The sequence below is a fragment of the Mesocricetus auratus genome, unplaced genomic scaffold (assembly GCF_017639785.1).
Source record: "Mesocricetus auratus isolate SY011 unplaced genomic scaffold, BCM_Maur_2.0 Super-Scaffold_100040, whole genome shotgun sequence".
NCBI lineage: Eukaryota > Metazoa > Chordata > Mammalia > Rodentia > Cricetidae > Mesocricetus > Mesocricetus auratus.
The window spans coordinates 6,096,573-6,119,040 of NW_024429217.1; the positions used below are offsets into that span (position 1 = coordinate 6,096,573).

Genomic DNA, 22,468 nt, shown 5'->3' on the forward strand with positions numbered 1-22,468 from the left:
TGAGTGTGGCAGTCAGACAGTGGCTGGGTTCTCACCAGCAGACTGTTGACACCAGCACCATGAATTCCCCAGCACATTTGCTTCTCTTTTCACAACACATCTACCCGTTGGAAGGCCGAAACATGACCCCCCCCCCCCCGCAGGACCACTTCTTGTATCTCATAAGATGGAAGGTTAAGCAATTAAGACAAATGGCTCTATACATACAGATGTGCTCACTTGAAGGCACCAGACTATTAGTTCATCCATGTGACTAATAATCTCTCACACATTGCTTGCAATGGGAACTTCATGAGGATTTCTAATTCCTTTTGTAGCTGGCACAAAAACAGTCAAGTATAAGGAGCTCAGAAGACTTCCATTTAAATAGTTTCAGTAGCCCTCCAAGACAATACCAGGTAAGCACAAGCTTCAAGCTACAAGGATAGCCATTTCCTGTGCTTAGGATCTCAAGCTCTGTACTTCATTAAATTAAAATAAAAATCAGGCTATGTTTTGAACATCAGAAGGGTGTATCCACTTAACACGTGCTTATGGTGTAGCTGTCTTATGTATGGTACTTGCTAAGTGCGGAATATGTAAGTAGATAATCATATAGCTTAGAGCCTGGGCTCTTTGTAAAAGCCTAACCTTACAAAACAAGAAGAAAGGGCTGGAGAAATATCTCAACTTAGGAGCACACACTGCTCTAACAGGGGACCCAGGTCTGGTTCCTATCACCCCCATGGCGGCTCTTAACTGCCTGTAACTCCAGCTCCAGGACATCTGACTCCCACTGTTGACCTCCAAGGGCACCTACATTCTTGTGTATATACCTGCATACAGATATTAATGTATATGCATTATTAAAACTAAAGATAAATCTGTAAAAATAAAACTGAAAAGCACACAGTCTCCCACTGTGAAATGAAGATGGCTTACTTGTGAATATTATATCTGTTGGTAGTATCCGTATATGCATGTATATGACTTTATATGTGCTAATATTCTGTAATATGTGTGGCATATTACACAAAAGAATAAATAGTAAGATGTATAATAGCTCTATAGTGTATGCTTTCACTCTGCAACATATATACCTATGACTATCAATGGATGTATCTTTTTATAGAAATAAATGGTAATTTATTAAAATAATTCACCATTGATAGACATTTAAGGTTTCCTTTCTGGCTTTTATAAGTAACACTACTTAAAACATACACATCTACACACCAAACTAGATTCTGATGTGAATTTCTTTACCAGAAGTCTATTGATCAACTTTTAATTTGGGTTTTATGTAGTAAGATTTGGTTTAGTAATGTATATATTTCCCACTCAATTGCTGCATCTCTTAAATTGCATTTAACATATATTTATAGTTATACACAAAAAAGAAGTAGGGAAAGTTTATTACATTGAAACTTTATTACATTGAAAGTTTATTACATTCTCAAAGCAACCGTACAATATAAAGGGGCTGCAATTCTTGTAGGGTGGGAGACATAAACAACTGGACATTGTTTAATTCCTTACTTCCTCAAAGAACTCCACACAGATATCTGACCTATCTGGCAGGAAGTCCATGCTCTGCTTTCAGATAATACTAGAAGAGGCACAAAGTATTTGATGTTTACCCTCTGGTCTTCCTCTTTTTGAGAATTAACTTTTGACTCATTAGCTTAAGTAACGTCACAGGTGCTTTCATCAGAAAAAGTAAAACATGGGGATGTATACTCCGTGTGTGCTAAATCTAACCTGGAGCTTGATAACCGTCCCTTCTAAAGATAGGTAGACCAGAAGCCTATTCCAAATGAGATGTTTGCATGAGCATAACGCTGAAATGGATTTCTCCCTTTTCTGTCTAGAAAATCATGAAAAGACTCATTAAAAGATACGTGCTGCAGGCCCAAATCGACAAGGAGAGTGATGAAGTGAATGAAGGTGAGTTCGTTGAGCATAAGGACACAGTTTTCCCCGTGTGTGCTGGGGTGGTGCCCTGGTGTAGAGCGAGAGAGAACGGGGCGTGGTGGATGATCCTCAGGAGGCCATATAGGACAAACTCTCTCCATCTGTATTTGTAACTTTTCCCACTGCAGTGGCAACCTGCTTGACAAAGCAAGCTAAGGAATGGAGGGTTTATTCTGGCTCACTCTTTGAGGGGCCAGTCCACCTTTTCGGAGAAGGGCAGTTTGAGGGGCCAGTCCCCCATGCTGGTGAAGGAGTGGTATGGCAGGAACGGGAGGGAGCAGAAAGAGAGTGCTCAGCCCACTCTCTCCCTTCTATTCTGCTGGGACTCCTGCCGGGGAATGGTGCTGCCCACAGTTTCGGTGCATCTTCCCACACCAGTTACCCACGCCCTAACAGGTTACTCCGTGCTGGTCCAGATGCTAGCCAGTCTCCAAGGTGGTTCTAGATAGTGTCCAGTTGACATTAGCCCTCGTCGCAGCCACCAAGGCCACAGAATGCCAGGGAACGAGTGGCAAGACTAGATAAAACATTCTTATTTTTATGGGGTCCTTGGTGAAGTTGCTCTCCCCACCTGAGACAACAGCGGCCTTCTGTGATCAGGAAGTGTTTTCCCTTGGAGAGATTCGGGATGCAGTCTGAGCTCTCCCTATCTCACCCTGGAATCACAGGTTTGCTTTTGTAGTTATGGTTGACTTCTCTCCTCTCTTCCTCTGCACAGGGGAGCTGAAGGAAATCAAGCAGGACATCTCAAGTCTCCGTTACGAGCTCCTGGAAGAAAAGTCTCAGAACACCGAAGATCTAGCAGAACTTATTCGAAAACTCGGGGAGAGATTGTCCTTAGGGCCAAAAGAGGAAGAAAGCCACAGATAATTGGAAACCCCTCAAAATTGCATATTTATTTCTCCACTTGAAGCCATATTATTTTCTGATTTATTTTTTTAAGTGCCAATGATAAAAAGTATGTTAATGATAACTTGGATCATCTAGAGTCCTACTATCAACGTTTTTTGGTGATTAAACTGCACTGTTGAGGCTAAAGATTACAGACAGTGTTGAGAAGTCTGCTCAGTTCCTTGGAGCTTGTTTTCTGGATAGCTTTCTTGCAGTGGTGGTAGCGGGGAGTAACTCTTGTGCTGGTGTGAATGTCTTGTTGTGTCTGTTTGGGGATAGGCCTCGGTGGGGGGAAGGTTTATGTTGCTCCCTGTGTGGCTTCCTCGACAGAGTGAATTCAGGCATCTTTTTTCCTGTTGGAGACGTCCAGCCTGGAAAATGGAGGAAAACGGTCTATTTAAAGAGTGCTGTAACTACCATCAAGCTACTTAAATATAATTGATACTGCCTGTCCACAAGAGTTTAGAGCCCTGTATGGTGGTGAACACCTGTTATACCAGCACTTGGCAGGTAGAGGAAGATTTAGAATTCAAGGTCAGCCTTGGTTATACAGTGAGATTCCATGGGCTACATGAGGCCATGTCTAAAACTCAAAACAAAATAAGCTTATGCCTGTGTTCAATTTTCTGCTCATCTGTTTCAAACATTACACTTAACAGTAGAAACATGTTTTCTCTGCTAATGCCGAAGACATAGTCCAGTTCTCTCTCTCTCTCTCTCTCTCTCTCTCTCTCTCTCTCTCTCTCTCTCTCTCTCTCTCTCTCTCTCTCTCTGTGTGTGTGTGTGTCTCTCTCTCTCTCTGTCTCTCTCTCTTTCTCTGTGTGTGGGTGTGCACACATGAACATGTATATGAAATTGTGTGTGTGTACACATACACATTGCTTTCTTTTGTAAGCTAATATGAACATGCTCTTTTAAGTTGCAACCAAAAGTTACTATTCAATAAGAACTTTTTTATTACAATAGTGGCAAAGCCCCAAACATTGTAATTCATTGGTTCAGTGACAGCACAATTCTGTGCCAGTTCTGAGGTCAATTACAGACAAACCTGATAGTCAGCTTTTGAGTATAAGCGGCCATGTGGGAATTTTCAAACACCCACTTGTTATCCCCAGTGTGATCTACTCTTTTCCCCAAATATGTGAACAAAGTTTCTGTGTTTATTTCCATTCACTAAATGGTTGTTGTGAATTTACCGATGCTATGATCCAGCATCTTTAACTAACAAACACCAAGGAAGAATTATCATGGTACCACCAAAGACTCAATATTCAGGTGGTGCCTGCCCTTAACCACATGCTGCTTTGAATTCAGCAGAAGGACGTCTCTGACTTCCCTTAAAGGTGGAAAGGACAGAAAATCTGCTCAGCACCAAGTGTGGCTGAATCAAAGACATCAGTGGAAGCAGCTCAGAGCACGCAGTTGAAAATTTGTATTCAGCGCTTTTGATATTTGTGGTTGTTTCCTATTGATAAATTACACTGATAAAGCAGAGGTCCAACTTCAAATGGTGTGTGGCAATATTTAATTAGCAATTGTGAAAAACAACCCCCCCAAACAACCTCATGCCAAACTGCTATATCTTCAAGTTAAAATAATGCAACATCCATAGACTTTGTGTGTTAAGCTGTTGGAGAGATTGGCTTCTAAGCCAAGACCTGTGGAACAAAGACTAGGCTAGACTGCAGAGAAGAGATGTTCAGATTCCTGTGTCTCCAAGTAGATTGATTTGAAAAGGCACTTTGGAGAAGGACAGTATGGCTGTGGGTTCCCAGTGAAAGTCATCTCTGTAAGCATTTCCTGCTGTATGATTCAGAATGAATGTCTCAAGGTTAGCAGTTTTCTCAGAGGGCAGCTGGATAGGAACCTGTTCTAGTTTCCCTTCAGCTGGAACATTAAAAAAAAGACACCGAAGTACATGACAAGTTTTAAAATTCCAACCACAGCATATTGGTAAAGACTGACCCTCAACATGGCAAAAATCTCAGGATCACTGGTTTTTATGAACACTAATCATCGAAGACCATGATTCATGTCACAGACACGCTCATTGGCTATAATAAAGTAGCAATGCGTCTATCCCAGTTGCTCTTTCCTCTTGGAGACGTGGGTACCACCTCGGGGAGTGATGAGTGAAGTTTGACATAACCAGCGGTTGTTCCCTCCTGCCTAGCCCTGCCTCCTCCTCGTGTCTTACCAGAGGCTTTACTGCCCTGCCTGTGAGCAGATCAAAAGCCGTTGCTTATTCGTGCATGAGTTTGGCCTCTCACTTCATGGCTGACTCTGAGAAATGGCACACAGTTAGTATGATTTAACTAGATGTTGTGGTTTGAATGTGAACTCTCCCACACAGGCTTGTTGGTTTGAGCACTTGGTCACTAAAGCCCTGTGCTATCCAGGGGCTTGTGGAACCTTGCTGGAGGAAGTGAGTCATTGGAAGACAAGACATAAAGTTTATAGGTCTGCCCTTATTAGCGTTCTCTGCTTCTCATTCCCCTCAGATGTGACATGAAGGGTCCAGCCACATGCTGCAGCTGGCGAGAAGCCACCCTCCAGCATGAGACCTGCCATGATGGAATTAGACTCCCTCAAGCCATGAGCTGAAATAAATCCTTCCTCCATGACATTACATCTTGTCAGTGGTTTAGTCACAGCAACAAGAAACTAGCTCATGCAGTAGGCATGGGGAACAACTCACCAGAATCTACCACTCATGACCTTAAATGGAGAACTGTGATGTCACACAATTAGAGAAATGTTTACTGAGCACGTGCCTTATGCTAGGCTCTAACACATGGTATCTATCTTAGTTTTACCTCTGTTGCTGTGACAAAAACATCCTGACAGAAAGCATTTTCTGGGAGATGGGATTTACCTTAGTGCACAATTCCAACTCACAGTTCATCACAGCAGAAATCCGGTGATGCAGGTCATACCACATCTGTAGTCAAGAGCAGAAGAAAAGAATGCACACACACTTCTCACTCAGCTTCCTCTCTCTAACCTGCAGTCCAGAACCACACCTAGGGAATGGTTCCACCCCCAGTAGTCTGGTTCTTCCCACATTAATATACATAATTAAGATAACCTCTCACAGACATGCCCATAGGCTAGTTTGATCTAGGCAATTCCTCACTGAGACTCTCTTTCAAGATGATCCAAGACTGTAAATTTGACAGCTAGCGTCACCACATCATTATCTAATTCACTCAAACTTCATCCTTATAAAAACCATATAGGTATTTTGGAAATGAGAAAAAGTCCAGATGTTCTTAGAAGTATAAATAACTTGGAAATAGAAGTGATAGGGTCAGGAGTGAAACACACATGTCCCTCACCTTTATAGGTTATCTCCGTTGACTGGAGGTGTGATCTCATATCGTTTAATCTCTTGAAAGGGAATTGTCAGCTGCACCCCACACCTGAGGCCCCCTTCAGGTCAGAAGCAGACAATGGCCTCTGATAAACAGACAGCCATGAAGGAACACAGATGGTTAAAGAGGGTCATAGCCCGAGTTCTTATTTTCAGTTGTAGTCTGCTCAGTTCACACACCAGGAACTCTGAAATGTATCGTGTGTGTGTGTGTGTGTGTGTTGTATGAGTATATGCATGTGTGTTTGTGTGTGTGTGTATGTGCATGTGCATGTGTGTGTATGGTGAGTGCATATGTATGTGAAATCATTCACATGAATGCTTGACTTTTCTCATTATTCCATATTTGTATCTGTAGAACTTTCCAGAGATCATTTTTCCATTTTTCAAATCCTTCAAGCTTTTAAATGCACTGATTTTTTGGATGGATTTTTGATCTTGTTACAAACTGCCATGTCCATGGGCTACACATAGTATTCAAAAGCAGTAAGTTGGTTGCTCCATCCAACTTCATCCTCTTCAAGTACACATTCTATTTAAACCTTTTTCGTTCCAGATCCCAGCGGAACCAATCTTGAAGAACCACATACACATCCTCAGAATGAAGCTGGTCATAATAACTATAAAAACGTCTCCCAAGTTTTGTAATCAACTTTTATTGTGTATAACTAAGTTTATGCTATCCAACAGTGTGGTCATTCTTCTTAAATACCATGCCGTTCTATAGATAATTACTGTGAGTGGATAACCAGTGGGTGATTCCTATTTTGCAAATTCTTTTGAAGATGACATGTTGGAGGTCATCTTGTTTGATAGCAAGGGGAAGAGGTCAACTGTTTATATTAAAATAATGCATCAGAAGGAATTATAATGTTACATGAGATATGTCTTACTCTGTTTGGGCTGCTGTTAAATGATATCATTAAGATGATGAGTTTGTGAACAGCAGATGCATCTTCCACACTCTGGAGAGGAGTAGTTGCACTGTCAGGGAGAGTTCACTTCCTGTTTCATGAATGGCCCCTGTTCACAGTGTGCTCACATGGTGGATGGGGCCATGCTATCCTCTAGGGTCCCTTTCACAAGATTGTTAGCTGCATTCCTGAGACACCAACCTTTGCACCAGTACTTCCCAAAGGCTCTGTTTTCATGTCATCTGCAGTCAGGAAGCAGAGGGAGATGAATGCCAGCTGCTCAGTTTACTTTGTTCCATGTTTAGTGTAAGATCCCAGTCTTTTTGACTCAGTTAGCCCAGTCTTCAGACTCCAACATAGGTGTTCCTGGAGTTGTGTCTTAGGTGATTCTAGATTTAGTCAAGTTGATAATCCACACAGACCCCCACAATTGCCTCCACAGACACCTTTGCCTTGTGGTTGGGATTTTGGCATGTGAATTTGGGAGGCAGACACAATAGGGTATGTACAGAGTCTCTCCATTTTTTCGTGTACCCCTGGGAGCAAAGGCTATCCTTATCTCTTAATAAACCGTAGGGAGAGTGTACAGGAGTGGGTGGACGGACATGCCCTTTAGGAAACACAGGAACATCATGGCTGTTTGTCTAAATCTCTAGAGAAAGCCTTGATGTTGACATTCAGGAAGTGAGTCTTGAACTTCACTAACTGGCATTTGATTCTAATTTTGTCCATGAAAATACTCTCATGTTGCCATAAGAACAACTTTTAATCAGAATAAATTAAGTTCCTTATTACCATGTGTTGGTCTAAAGCAGTGTGGAGATCTTTTGCTATGCCTTAACCTTTTCAGTAGTCTTTGATTTGCTGTCTGACATTTACCCTCCTCTTTTCTTAAGGAGGTGGACTTTGACTAGAATAATTGGAAAAGGTCAACTTTTAGAGTGTTTCCTTGTATCTTAAAAAAGGCTCACTTGTGTCCACTTTGTTGCTATAATTGGCTAACATGTGGAAGATTATACAAACACATATCCATATAATTTGCCATATGTAATAAATAATAGTACTACCTACCTATGCATACATGTGTATGTGCACAAAGACATTTGCAATCAAGCTGTCTGTGACATTATATGTATTTTCTTTCTCTTCACACTTGTCCCTTTCCTTTGGTTTTTATTAATTCAATAATTTACTCCCTTCTTTAGTCTCTATTATCTCCTCTCTTAAGATCATGATGGTCTACCAGTTCATAATATAGATCCAAAGCCAGAATATGTGGGTTCAAATCCTCACTCTGGCAACTTTTAGCTGTGCATTTTTTGCCATTTTCCTAATTTTTCTGGTCCACAGCATCCCACGTGTATAGATGGAGAACGAATGTCATCCCCTGCACGGAGTTATGTGGAAGACAAATTTGGGTGCTTTAGATTCAGACTGTAGTACTTTGGACATAGTAAGTCTTTAGTTAGTGGCAGCAATTCTACGAAAATGATGTGGCTCAAAACATTATTTTTCTAGGTCTGGGGGTGGCTCTGTTGGCAGACTGCTCACCTAATGTGCATGAGGCTCTGGGTCTGAACATCGGCATCACATAACTGGGTGTCATGGCACATGGCTGTGATCTCAGAATTGAGAAGCAGAAGATGGAGGGTCAGAAGTTAAAGGTCTTCCTTGGCTATACAGTAAGTTCCAAGCTAACCCGAACTACATGAGACCCTGCCTCAAAAAAGGAATACAGGATGAACAAACTCCCCTTTCCATTCTTTCTTAGCCTGTTCCACCTGAAGCCTCATAAAACCAAGTGCCACTCAGGGTTTTTGACTTAGCATTTTTCTCATTAACTCCTATATTCGTGCCAGGAGCTCTGAGTTAAGAAGGAACCTGAGGCCCCAGCTGGAATTAAGAGAGAAGAATGACAGAGGACTTAGGTCTGTTGAGTACAAGACTGGCCTTCAGGCCACGTGCCTGTCATACTTCAAAAACAGATTTGGGGGAAATTTCAAGGTGCGTTTGTTGTTTTTCATCCTAATAATGTATAATGGCATCTGAAGGTTGTTTGGAATGAGGACTATGTTATGTCCTGTCCATAAAACTTTTATTGGGAGCTTGTGACATTTTGGGGAATGTTCTGGGTGTGGCTGTCAGTAGCAGAGACGAAGTGGAAGCAGTTTCTCTGTAATGGACGTAGGGGCAGCCAGTGAGGTGCAGGGCTGCTGTTCCCCAAGAAAGCCTTGAGTGCTCCTGGCGAAGACTCCCCTTCTCCACTGATCTGGACGGCTTCTGTTAAGTTTCCGTTTCCTGCAATAGTCCATGGTTCCTTCTTTCTTAGAAGACACACTGTACATTGTTCAGGTGACAGAGGGCTGACTCCTGCGTGTTTTCAAGTCCCCCATGGAGTATGATCATTTAATTTCTTCACTTTGTCCTCCTGTTCAATCAGAAAGCCATCCCTCAACTCCAGAGAGCAGTAACTCACCAACACCTGCCATGTGTTTGTTGTTAACTCACAGACTGCTGTCGACCTGGTTGCTCCAGGAACCAGTCTCCATTGTTATCACCAATGGGAAGGGCCTCACCTTGGCTCTACTCATTTTTTTTGTCTTGTCTTCACACATTGCATCTCAGCATGCTACTTCTCCTGGGTGGTGTCTATTCCAGGACTTCATTCTGTTTCTTACACATCTCCAGTAAGTCAGGTGTGACCATGCAGTATATTTAAGTTTTTTCCGTTGATACCTTGACATCTTCCTGATGGTTTAGGAGCCCAATGAAGCTCCATAGTGAAGTCTGTATGTGAATCTTCCAGGACCCCAGAGACTTTTGAATATTCCTCAGTCTGGATGAATCAATATTAATGGTGACGCATAAAAGTATCTCCTGCATAAAAAGATCCAATGTTTGGTTTTGGTGTAAAAACCCAAACTCTTGAGTGTTCAGCTCTGAAGTTGTAGCACTATGTGGTTGTGCCAATTTCCTAGAGAGATTAATTCATGCTGGGATTTAGAATTTACACTTGAACATTAATCTGTCATTGCAGCCTGTGACCGGTAACACAATCTGAATCCTTCTGGATTCCTCCTTCTCTAGTCCTGCACCAGGACTACATCCTCTGAGTATTTTACAACATGTAGGGAGGATCACAAAACTATCCATCAGACATGCATGATCAGATCACTTCACTGCGGTAGCAATGTCCTCACAGTGTCTTGGCCTGTGCTTTGCAAGACCGGTGTCTGATGTTTGCTTCCTTTCTAGGCTTATCAAAGCTCCTAATTAAACTGATGCAAGGAATTCATGGCTTATTCGGTCATTTCATTTCAAATCATGGCAATAATTAAGATGGTTCGTGTGCTACTAGAATTCTGAGAGATGCAGCTTATTAAACACCGTGAGCCCCTCAGGAGGAGCCCTATGTATATGCTTGAGGGTGAGGGGAAGAGCTGGTGATATCCAGTGGGTTAAGGTGCTGCTGGAGAGGATTCTGCTCCGACTGCACACAGTTACTTGTATTCCTTTGGTTGATAGCGTCTGAGCGTACTCTATGGTCAGCTTGGTACTCTCATTTGGGCACTCTGCATTTTCTTTCCATTTTAAGGGATTATAACTCAATGGCTTACTAACACTGGCTCAGAATGAGTCATGTGAACCTTTGAAGAACAAGATCTAGGTGTAGGAACTACTGAGGGTAAGTGTAAGGAAAGGAGTAGAATGTGGGGTCATTTTGTTTTGGCCACTTAATAATGAAATCACCGCAGTGTCTGACCTGAAGGGTAGGAGGGAGGCATTGGAAAGCCTAAGGGAATGCAAGAGCCTGTGTTCACTTCTTACAGTGTAGCAAGAAGCACCCTTAGGGGGTCTTGGGTTCTGAATTCGTATTCTCAGGGGGACCACAAAATCATTACATAACCCCAAGAGACCTATGACCCGTGGAGTTATTTCACAGGCACTTTCAGAGGTCTCAGCAAATCCCAGCAGACACAAAGATTGTTTAACGAGTGGATGTGTTTATTGAATGAATGGTCTGGTGCAACTTGTCACCCCAGTAGGGCTGGGAGGAGAAAAGAGGGGCAGGTCCCAGTCAGAGAAAGACTCCAGAGGGGATCAAGCCAAGACTTGCTGCCCAAATACTTTGACAGGGGCATCTCGGAAAACCCTCAGGCTTCATGGGCACCGAGACCTCACAAAGGGCAAGCGCATCCGATGCTCTGGCAGCTGCCAGATGTGGGCCGTTTCCTTTGTATGTGGTTGTTGGGCAGACCACATCGCTTCCTATCCAGATGTGGGTGAGGTCACAGTGACACAGGTCAAACAGGCTGTGACAAGGCCTTGGAGGAACAGACAGGAAGCCGTTGGGCCTGCTATTTCTGTGATGCTGTAGTTCAGAGAAAAGGAGAGAGAAAGATCTGGAGGAAACCCCCTGTGCTGCCACTAATATCCTGCTGGGAATTCAGGGGAACTGGTGAACCTCCCTGAGGCCCTGCGTCCTCTGAAGCTGGAGTGAGGATTAAATAATGCCTATGTGAAGACCTGTCTCAGAGAGCTGCACGCCCGAGCATCACTTCTGGGAAACAGGCCTCATCTGTTTCTGCATGTCATCTCCCCAAGACACCCCAAGTGAATTTGGAGATGCTATATACATCTTATTAAACAACCCAGGGCGGTACTCTAGGCATATGTCTATATACATCTTATTAAACAATCCCAGGGCTAGACTCAAGGCATATGTCTATATACATCTTATTAAACAACCCAGACTCGAAGCATATGTCTATGTACATCTTATTAAACAACCCAGGGCGGGACTCTAGGCATATGTCTATGCACATCTTATTAAACAACCCAGAGCAAGACTCAAGACATAAGTCTATGTACATCTTATTAAACAAACAACCCCAGGGCGAGACTCGAGGCCTATGTCTGGGTTACTAGATGCAGGGGTGAGACGCCTGCCGATCACTCTCTGGAAGGTATCGAGGAGACAGACACAAGGCAGGGGGCAGAGCCACAAGAAGGCAGCACATCCATCCCTGTGAGTAGTCACTGTCTCCAAAGTCCGCGGTGGTCTCACATAGCACATCTAACTGCTCTTTTTGGTGGGGATCCGTTTCTATCCTGGGCTGTATCTCTGACATTTCTGGAGTCTTGATGACAGCTTAGTCATCACTCCTTCTGCAACCATATGACTATTTGCAAAAGTCAACTAAGTTACTGTGAATGCTGAATTCACACTGCCGCCAGGCTGCGGTTCCTGTCTACCTTGGTGCCCTGTGTAATTCTTCTGGCTTGGGTCTTAAGGCTCCCTGGAGCATGAGTCCCCACTGGAGACATGGGCTGTGAGTGGCAACTGCCTGACTCAGTTGTGGTCCCATAAATACGCCCGAGGGCTATGTGTGCCAGATGCTGCCCCGAGTGAGACCCACAGCAAGGAAAACCTCTGCCCTCCCATGGACCAGAAAGACAGGAAGCTGAAGACCCACCATAAGTAAACTGTGCACTTTTTACTGCAAGGAAGAATGGAGAAGGGCCAGTGAGTTCCGGTTTTAGGAAGAGAAGTATCTGAGGGCGGCAGAGAAACGAAGGAAGCAGAGTGGGGAGGTTCCACGAGGGGAAAGCCCCAGCAAAGTCTCCCAGGCAAGGGCGCAGACGTGCTGGGCTTGGAACTGGAGAGCCATGGGTGGAGGGCTGCGTGCGGTCCGCCGGGCACGATGGAGGTGGGGGAGGCCACAGAAGGCTGTGGTTTCCTCTAGGATGCACAGCACGATGCTGATGTCAGAGCATCTCTGCTGCCCAGTGCCTGCTGGTCCTCACCCTGCTGTCTGGAGGCTCAGCCCTCCTTGCCTGATCTCACGCAGGCATTCCCACCCCAGTGCAACTCGGTGTGACACAGGGAGAGCCAGCTTGCCCGATCTCCCACTCACAGGAGGGTCCTTTGCGGACCTCCTACCTGCGTCCCCCAAGGATTTTTATCACACTCTGTGATCTCATCTCCCTTTCTTTTTTTCTTTTATTTTTTCAGATCTTTGTTTTTTAATTTATATATATATTTATTTAAATTTAAATTAGAAACAACCTTGTTTTGCATATCAATCCCAGTTCCCTCTGCATCCTCTCCTCCCCTGCCCCCTACCAACCAGAAAGGACATTGGGTGCCCACTCCACATAGAGGGATACTCTCTCAGCCTAGACACACGGGGGAGGCCTAGGCCCTGCTCCAAATGATGTGACAGACTCTGAAGATCCTCCATGGAAGGCCTCATTCCCTTTCATAGTTCCTAATGACTGGCTGGGTCTGCTGCCCTCTCCCCTGTATTTCCTTTGACATGGGCTCTTTGGCCACGAGCCGGCCATGAGATTGGACCTAACGGAGGGATTGATGTTCTGATTAACTATTAGAAAGCATCACCTGAGCAGTTAGGGGACAGCCTGGTGCTGAATGAGAAACCTCCGTGCCCCATCGTCCTGCTTGCTCTGTCAGAGAATGAAACCAGCAAAGAACCCACCCTCTGTCAATGAGAAAACCGATTCAGTTCTTATGACATTAGTTCGTTTACTGAATCTGTGCCACAGTATGTGGACGGTCAGAGGACAAAGTTGGTTCGCTTCTTCCATATGTGGGAATCCAGGTATTGAAATTAGGTTGCCAGGCTTGCTGGCAAGGACATTTACTCACTGAGTCATTACGTCAGGCCCAGAAAATGTTTTTGTTTTGTTTTTATGAAATAACGATGAAAATATCTTCAGTTTGCTTACAGAAACTGGCATAAGTCAACATTTCAGGGCATACAGCTCTGGTTGAATTGGTGAGAGTCCACTACAGTGATAGGCTGCATTCCGATTTGCTCTCTAGCACCACCGTGTGGTAATGCATGGGTGATGACTGCAGCCTTCCATTTAGCTGGCCGGGCTGGGCAATTGAGCAGCAATGTGTGCCCTGGTACAGCCTGTCAAGCAGCTCAGGGCATTGTGACACAGACTGGCTCTACGGCTGTCTGAGGTCACCCTCAGGTTTTCAGTGCTCGTAATCCCGGGGTTTGAGATGGGCCCCTGACAACTGTGTGAACAGCAAATACAGTTAAGGACTGACTTGCATAATGGCCATCCGCCCATCATTTCTTCATGTTGCTTTTTTTCACCAGTGGGTTGGATGGCACCAAGGTGTGTGTGTGTGTGTGTGTGCTATAGATGTACAGGGGCATTCCCCAGTGTGCAGGCATTGAGAGGACAGAGGGGGACACCAGACTGCAGATGTCCTGCTCAGTCACTCTCACTGATCCTGGAGTTGAGCTGGCACTCTGTCAGCCCCAGCGATCCTCTCTCTGCCTTCCGCAGCACTGAGGCTACAGGTACACACATGGCCACACCCAGATTTCTCTACCTGTGTGTCTGGGATTCAGACTTGGGGTTTTTACACTTACATAACAGTACTCTTACTCTACAGACCTCGTGTCTTTAGCTAGTTTATTTTAATCACTTAATTGGTGCCATTAAGATGTTGTTTTAGGTTGCATAATATTTAGAAATAATAACAATCATTGTCATCTGTTAAGCACAGGGAACAGGCAGAGTCTGTGGTAGGTCTTTCTCCATCTGCATTATTTATTCAAGTCTTCATGAAAACTCCATCATGTGGATGTTATTTTTCTAGAAGAGATGACAGCATTCAAGCTCGATCAGATCAAAGCCACACAGAGGATATGTGGTAACTGGCATTGAAATGCAGGTCCCATTGAGAAGAGCAGAGAGAGAGAGCAAATGTGGGAATTATCAATGCTGCTCCCACATGGCTGCGGCTGCCTTTCTTGCTGGAGAAGGGCGAGCACATGTTCAATGGTGTTGAGGGAGGTCTGTTGCGGCGCTGCAAAACTACTATTTTATTCTCAGCTCCTGCCCGGGTAAGAAAAACAGCACATCCCTTACACACACTTTTGCAGCCCCAGGAGAAAACCAGTAGCTTGGAGGGGCTGTGACATCCCGAAGCCATGGAAACATGAGTCCCAGAGAGAAACCTGGTTTAGTATCACTGTGCCCAGTTCTAAATAGACAATGTTTATTATTATTGGACGTAAACGCCTAAAACATAATGCTGATATACAAAGAACAGCCTGGCCTCCTTCCCTGAGAGATGCCTTAGGCTGAGGCTGGTCTATAATGGGGACTTAGAGACCAAGGCTTACCACTGACCACAGAACTTGGGGATCATAGCCTGCAACCCAAGCCAGTTTCAACTCCCATCCTCAGCAGCCAAATAAGGACAAATCAATGATGGAAAGCAGAAAAGGGTTTATCCAGTGAGGTGACACTGGGAAAAACAAAGAGATTCAGTGACCCCCCCCAATTCCTCATGGGTCCATCTTTTGGGTTCTGAAGTGGGACTGGAGCTTACATAGAGGGCCAAGGATATGCACTTGGAGCAGTCCTGGACAAGGTGTGGCCACACCCACCACTGACCCATTATTGTCTGGTCCAGTTACAAACACAGAGAATCTGATAAATGTGCAAAGTAAATGTTCAGCTTTCCTTGACAAGCTTTCGACTCAATACGAAGAAGAATTATTAAAGTCACAGTGCCCCACTCACCACCTGTGTCCTATTTGACTATTAAATCGTCCCTTTATCTAGAGCAAGGAACAAAAGACTGGGCTGTCCCCGAATTCCCATCCACTGGGTCCTGTTTTCTCTGATGTGCCATTCTGCTTCATACACAGTGCCACTTCATTCTCCACATGGAGGCCGAGAGAAAAGAAGGCGAACCTTTGTTCTTAAAACCAGACTGAAAGCCCGGCTCATTTAAAGCAAAGACTAGTACTTTCTGAATGCCAGCATGTAATGGCAGAAGAAGAGACTCTCTAAATGGGAGAGTGTTGAAGTCATCCTCAGACTCAGGTCAAGTTGCTCCTGTCCATCTGCAGTGAAGTTAGGAAAAGAACAAATTGTCTTTCCTTCTGCCTAGCAAGGACAGGAACAAACAGCACCGTGACAAAGCAAGTCACTAGAGGGCGCCATTGTCCATCCTTGCAGGTGCAGTCCCTGCCCAGGATGTCAGCTTATGGGCCCTGAAGACAGACAGGTGCTAGGTCCCAGAGTCCCAAGACCATAAAGCTCTGCATGGAATTTAGGACATCAGTAGGAAAATTTTCCTGCAGGCTACAGGCTTCACTACAGACACTTGGTTATCTTTAAGTGTGCAGGGTTTTATTTTGTTTTGCTTTTGTAAAGTCTCTAGAAAGTAAGTTACTGGAAGAATGCTGCAAAGGGACACGAGAGCAAAACCAATAGCTCAAGACACTGACCTTGGAAAAGATTTCATCTGCTAATCTAGGAAGGGAATATTAGCCTGTGGGAAATCAGATTTGCCCAGTTCTGCTGCAAGAATGGAGACTCGCTGATCTAGAATGATCTCTGATCCCATTCTCATCCCCCTCCCCCATCTAAACTCCAATCCAAAGACCTTACTGGACATGGACGTGAAGCGGCGGACCATAGAGGAGCACTGAGGCACGGGAGCACTTAGTAGACAGTGTGTAAATGACTAGGCAGGCCGTGCTCCTACTCCACAGCTGCAAGGGGCTCTCCGGAACCACCTCAGTCTTTTGCGGTGATCTTCAACTTCTCTGCGCCTAGGAAACAGGAAGGGATGGGCACAGTGAAGAAGAGGCATGGGCGATGTTTGATCCTGCTATAATTTTAAGGAAAGTGGCTCGAGAGAAGACGCCATGCAGCAGGGTTCACGCAGAGGGGTTTTTAGTTAGGTAAATGGATCATACACAGGGACTAGGAAAGGAGACAGATCTGCAGAGACGGTAGCAGCAGGAGAGAGGAGAGAGGGGACAGAGAGGAAGAGAGAGGGGGGAAAGGGGAACAGACAGAGGAAGAGAAAGAAACTGAGAGAGAAGGATGGGAGGTGGGCAGGGCTCTTTTAAAAGGGAGCGTGGTGAGTATGCACAGGTGGTGCTCTTAGCGGCTGCAGCTGAAGGCGTAATGGTCAGAACCCAAAGGCAGTCCAGTATGGATGTCTGAGTTCTAACCCTTCCCCCTTCCTTGCCGTGGCTACAGGTACAGCCTCATCCTTGCCGTGGCTGCTTCAGCAATATCTGGTGAATAAAGCAAGTAGGAGCTGGCCCTAATTAGGGATTATAGGTGAAGCTGAGCTATGGAAAACTGAGGATGGACTGGTTTTGAGAAGACGTTAATGGCAAGATCTGCTCAAGTGAGTCATTGTCTCCCATCAGCCGCCGTGTCTGTCCTCTGCCATAATTAGCTTAGAAAAAGAACTAGCTAGGCTTAGAGATCTTCCTGCAGAAACAGGGTGAGGGGGAAACAGACAGAAGACTCAACAGGGACTCCCTAATGGCCTTTCCATATCTAGGTTGATTGTCTGTTAAGCAAAGGAGGAACAGCTTGTACGATTCTCGGTAGCACTAGCTATAATTTGTGACAGCTATAGGTCATGTATCTATCTTTCTGTCTGACAGGGACAAGGAGCAGTTGGTGACTGGTACAAACCCAGAGCGGCTCATTCAAGCTGTGATGACCAGGACGGAGCCTTGGTTTTCCTGTGTCAGCTGTAAGGAGCCCATGTGTGTGGCTAACATTTTCACGTCTCTGCAAACGTAACTGGCGTTAGCAGCTCTCTGACTGCAGGTGGGAAAATGAAGGTTAATGACTGTGAGAACACAGGTCTGAAGTTTCTTCAAAGGCTAGAGAAAGGAAAACACGGAGGGGGGGGGTTGGAACCTTTCTCACTCTCTCCACTCTCCCTGTGGACACCTTTAATTCAATTACATGAAAGCGATATCCCAAGAGCTCTTACCGAGTGTCCAGCTTTGTGCTTGGCACTGAGGCCTGAGTGGAATGTGACATGCTGTCTGCCCCTCTGCAATCAGCTAACGACAGAAAATAGATGGTTGATTAAGGTGGGTGCTAATTACAGATCTACACACAAGGCTGCGGCATGGAGTCTACGAGTGGGATTTGCTCTCCAGCTGATGGATCAGGCACATTACAACTGAAGGAGATAATGCCTTAGTGAGGAATGGAAGTGGATTCTCAGCAAATAGGTGCAATTTCTCCCACCTGTGCACCAATTTTAACAGTACTGATGGGTAAGACGTATGCCTCACATGCCTTGAATCTCTGGAACCAGGAGGTAGGCCTGCCTGCTTGGTGGGTCTCCCCAGGAGCTGTCACACTCTCAAGGACTCTCCCAGCCTCACTGTGACATTAGGGTTTGCACGTACAACTTTATTTCACTTTACTGCTGCTGTTATTTAAGCTTGTAAGGTTTTCTATAGTTTATAACATTTCCTTTGAGTAGGAAGATAGCCTAGGAAATGTAATAAGCTAGAATGCCCTTGTCTCTGCAGGCCGGGAAAGCCAATGTCTCTGTTGGGGAAGGGGACACGGAAGAGTGTTGAGCAGCCAGGTGACGAGGTAAATGGGTGTGGATGGAGTGGATACTTAAGAAAGTCCCGGGATGTCATCTTTCTGACATATTCCAGTTCTTAGCACGCTTGTTCAGCCAGTCTTTGTTTTCCAGGAATCTTTTCTTTTTAAATATACTTATTTGGTTTGTATTTCACGTATATGAGTATTTGCCTGCATGTGTGTGCACATGTACACTCCTGCTGCTGGCAGAGGCCAGAAGAGGGCATTAGATCTCCCTAGAACTAGAGTTAAAGAAAGTTGTGAGCCACCTGATGGGTGCTGGGGACTGAACCTAGGTCCTCTATAAAAGCTGTAAGAGCTCTTAGACCCAGAGCCGTCTCTCCAACCCATGAGTATCTCCTTAACTTCGACTTACGTCTGCACAGGCCCTTCCACAGGCCCTTCCTTGGCTCCCTGTCACACCCTAACCAGCCACTCTGCAAGCTGTGCTCGCAAAGCTGCAAAGGAAGACAGGCTTGAGGAGTCTGCAGAATCACCACACACTCCAGTTAGGGGCACACACAGACAATGAGCGACATATGTAGAGAAAATAAGCCCCGTCGTCCCTGAGACACCGCATGCTCAGGGCCTCAGGTCCTAAGTAGAGGGAAGTGAGTGATAAATACATAAATACAACTAAATACAGAGGCAAAACTGCAATGGCCCATGAATAAAGTGAGCAGAAACTTTTAAGAGAAACTTTATGCAACAAATAAATATTCTGTAGCATGACGACAATTCCCTTCATGTTCCCAGACAACCTCTTGTGGTCAGTCTTATGGAACTGACTTGGACTATGGAAAAGCAAGGTTATTGAATTACATACAACCGTCACGCGGAGCCTCAAGACTGCGGGAAAACCACCAACAAGAGTCACCTCTAAAGCCTTGATCTCCGGATTAGTGCCATCAACCAAGCACTGAAATCTTTTCAATTTGATTTAGGCCATTTTCCCTACTTGGGTTTATTATGTCCATCGATGTGGAAATGAGACCCAAACTCCGGAGAGCAATCGGGAAGATGTCTCCTGTGTCTCCAGCTCTCTGTCCCTGTCATTCTGGGTTCTGCTTAGCGGTCAGCACATATCAGGAGGCTTGCTGCACACTGGATGATGATATGCAACAGATTTGAAGGTAAACCACCACTCACGAGGCCTTCACACAGGAGGGCCATGTGGACTCAGGGCTGGTGGTGTGTCAGACAAACAGGAACACTGAGCAAGAGCTTGCAAGTGTTAGCCTTAGCAGAGGAGACACCGTGGATGTGACCAAACCTTTTCCTTGCGAAATGAATTCAATCTGCGACCTGCTTTTCACAACCACCGTGAACTCAGTATCTGATGAGTTACAACTTATGTGGGAGGAGGGAGGATGAAAACAGTGAGCTGCACCCACAGTCGGGGTCCGTGAACTGCACCCACAGTCGGGGTCCGTGAACTGCACCCACAGTAGGGGTCCGTGAACTGCACCCACAGTCGGGGTCTGTGAACTGCACCCACAGTCGGGGTCTGTGAACTGCACCCACAGTCGGGGTCCGTGAACTGCACCCACAGTAGGGGTCTGTGAACTGCACCCACAGTAGGGGTCTGTGAACTGCACCCACAGTCAGGGTCTGTGAACTGCACCCACAGTCAGGGTCTGTGAACTGCACCCACAGTCGGGGTCTGTGAACTGCACCCACAGTCGGGGTCTGTGAACTGCACCCACAATCAGGGTCTGTGAACTGCACCCACAGTCGGGGTCCGTGAACTGCACCCACAGTAGGGGTCCGTGAACTGCACCCACAGTCGGGGTCTGTGAACTGCACCCACAGTCAGGGTCCGTGAACTGCACCCACAGTAGGGGTCTGTGAACTGCACCCACAGTAGGGGTCTATGAACTGCACCCACAGTCAGGGTCTGTGAACTGCACCCACAGTCAGGGTCTGTGAACTGCACCCACAGTCAGGGTCTGTGAACTGCACCCACAGTCGGGGTCCATCAACTGCACCCACAGTAGGGGTCCGTGAACTGCACCCACAGTTGGAGTCTGGCAATGTTGGCCTGGAAGCAGGAGCTAAAGGTAAACACTCTAGTGTAGCCATGGAAGCTGGGGGCCAGAGTGAGACGTCCTTACACAGCCATAGAAGGAGTGGGTGATTTTAAATTCAAACCATCTCCAGTCTTGAGGGCTCTGGCAGCAGAACACTCCATGGAGGGGACCAGAGGTCACTCTGCGGCAGGGAGGGGCCTCTCGGCCAGTCCTCCCCATCAGTCTTAGGCTGTGTGAGCTCATCCCTGAGGCATGACTAGGGGATCAGTTTCTAGCAGGGATAGTATGGACCCCATACATTTTGACATAAGAAACTCGTGTATGTTTTGGGCACCACAGCCCTCTCTCTAGGAGACCCCAAGACGTTCTAATGTCAAAACATTTTTAGTGTTCTGTCTACTTCCATACACATTTTTAGTCTACTTCTTCATGTATTGAACCATGGACATAACTGAAGCCTCAAGACACCAACTTCCATGATCGACATTTTGGGAAAGGTTTTGTATTGATGCCATCATAACTATCCTAGGTAAGGAGGGGAAATGCAGGACATGTAGAGGGGTGCCTGGTATAGGACTGGAGGTTAGTTCAGTTGTTGGAGCGCTTACCCGGCATGCAAAAGGTCCTAGGTTCTGTCCACCGCACTCAGGAAGTAGACACAGGAAGGCCAGAAGACAAAGGTTATCCCTGGCTCACAGGGAGCTAGAGGCCAGCCTGAACTGGAAACAAAACGTGATCTCGATGGTACGGGACCCTCAGTGGCTACCACGCTCAGTGCCGGCTGGGTGGGTCAAGTGAAGTTTGACTTTTGTGTATGTGCTTCGTAGCATCACACAGGATAAACACACGTGCCTTCACCTGCCAATTGTAAATAAATAAATGGAACTGAGAAAACAAACCCCGATTATGTCTTACTTAAAAGTGAGAGGTTTTTTTTTTTTTTTTTACTAAAACAGGTATCTAACTGTAGCTCACACAGAAAGTAGTTAGCACTGTGGGACTCTCATTTACAGGTATTTCCATCCAGCCCCAAACATCTCTTCCTGTTAAATCGCAAAGCCAAGGGGACCAGGGCAGTGATCTTAAAACCTTGTTAAGACCACACAGACCGGTCTGGGGTAGGCTGTATTTGGGAACAGGCCTTCCAACTCCCTCATGGGTCATTTCCAACACTATTAAGATTGAAACTAATGGGAGGGAGGGACACAGTTTTGTGCACAGAGAGACCACACAGAACCATGGTCTGAGAGCTACCCTTTGCTTTCCTGGTTGCCAGTTGATTTTGAAGCTGATTTTGGGTGGGAACCCTGATGGTAGAGTCTATTCTTGCAGGCTTATTGTCCTGTGGGTGAGAAGAGCCTCAGGAGATAGAATTCTACATCTAAAGATTCAGGGAGAGCAGGAGAAGGAGAACTCATTTCTTGAAGTTATTTACTAGAGAGCTGGATATAAATTCCAGGAAAACCAGGACTTGTAGGGTATGGAGATACGTGGTTAGTATCTCAACACTCAGAAGGCTGAAGCAAAAGTTCAAGGGTAGCCTGAGTTCATACAGAGTTCCAGGTCAGCTTGGAATACAGAAGGAGGAGGAGACTCTGTCAGAAAGAGAGGGAGAAGAACTGGGGAGAGAACAGGATGGGAGGGGACAGGGGGAGAGGGGAGGAGAGCAGACCAGACCAAGTCCTTAATGGCATTTATAGAATATTCCCCAGTGTTAGTTTGGAATCACCAACAGCAGAAACCAAAGTGAGTTTTCATGTACAAGAAATGTATTGGGGGGCCATCTGTAAGGATGAAAGAGAGGGGAATAAGATGGTTGATAGAGATAGGATCCTGTGGGAGCTGTGAGGGGACTCATGGCCGTAACCCACCATGCACTTCTT

At 45.6% G+C, this 22,468-nt stretch overlaps 1 protein-coding gene and 2 long non-coding RNA genes across 5 annotated transcripts in view; 2 read left to right on the top strand and 1 right to left on the bottom strand.

The window, feature by feature from the left end:
- Trpc6 (transient receptor potential cation channel subfamily C member 6) overlaps positions 1 to 2,996 on the top strand; it is an 89,845-nt gene extending 86,849 nt beyond the window's left edge. For both annotated transcript variants that reach the window (XM_005077323.4, XM_040734751.1), the window contains exons 11-13: positions 318 to 398; positions 1,851 to 1,926; positions 2,672 to 2,996. In XM_005077323.4, the coding sequence (XP_005077380.2) occupies positions 318 to 398; positions 1,851 to 1,926; positions 2,672 to 2,823 (309 nt within the window). In that variant the 3' untranslated portion in view covers positions 2,824 to 2,996. The remainder of the gene's footprint in view (positions 1 to 317; positions 399 to 1,850; positions 1,927 to 2,671) is intronic.
- An 11,579-nt stretch (positions 2,997 to 14,575) lies between these two features.
- LOC110342261 lies at positions 14,576 to 16,937 on the bottom strand. Its single transcript, XR_002384291.2, has 2 exons — positions 16,585 to 16,937; positions 14,576 to 14,772 (listed from the first exon to the last, which is right to left on the bottom strand). It is a non-coding gene; the product is annotated as an uncharacterized LOC110342261 (long non-coding RNA).
- Positions 16,938 to 17,202: 265 nt separating this feature from the next.
- LOC110342256 lies at positions 17,203 to 19,811 on the top strand. 2 transcript variants are annotated; one of them, XR_002384288.2, is made up of 5 exons: positions 17,203 to 17,338; positions 17,604 to 17,772; positions 18,062 to 18,188; positions 18,495 to 18,561; positions 19,312 to 19,811. It is a non-coding gene; the product is annotated as an uncharacterized LOC110342256 (long non-coding RNA). The 2 variants fall into 2 exon arrangements; XR_002384289.2 differs by lacking the exon at positions 19,312 to 19,811 and adding an exon at positions 18,942 to 19,220.
- Positions 19,812 to 22,468: the final 2,657 nt, after the last annotated feature.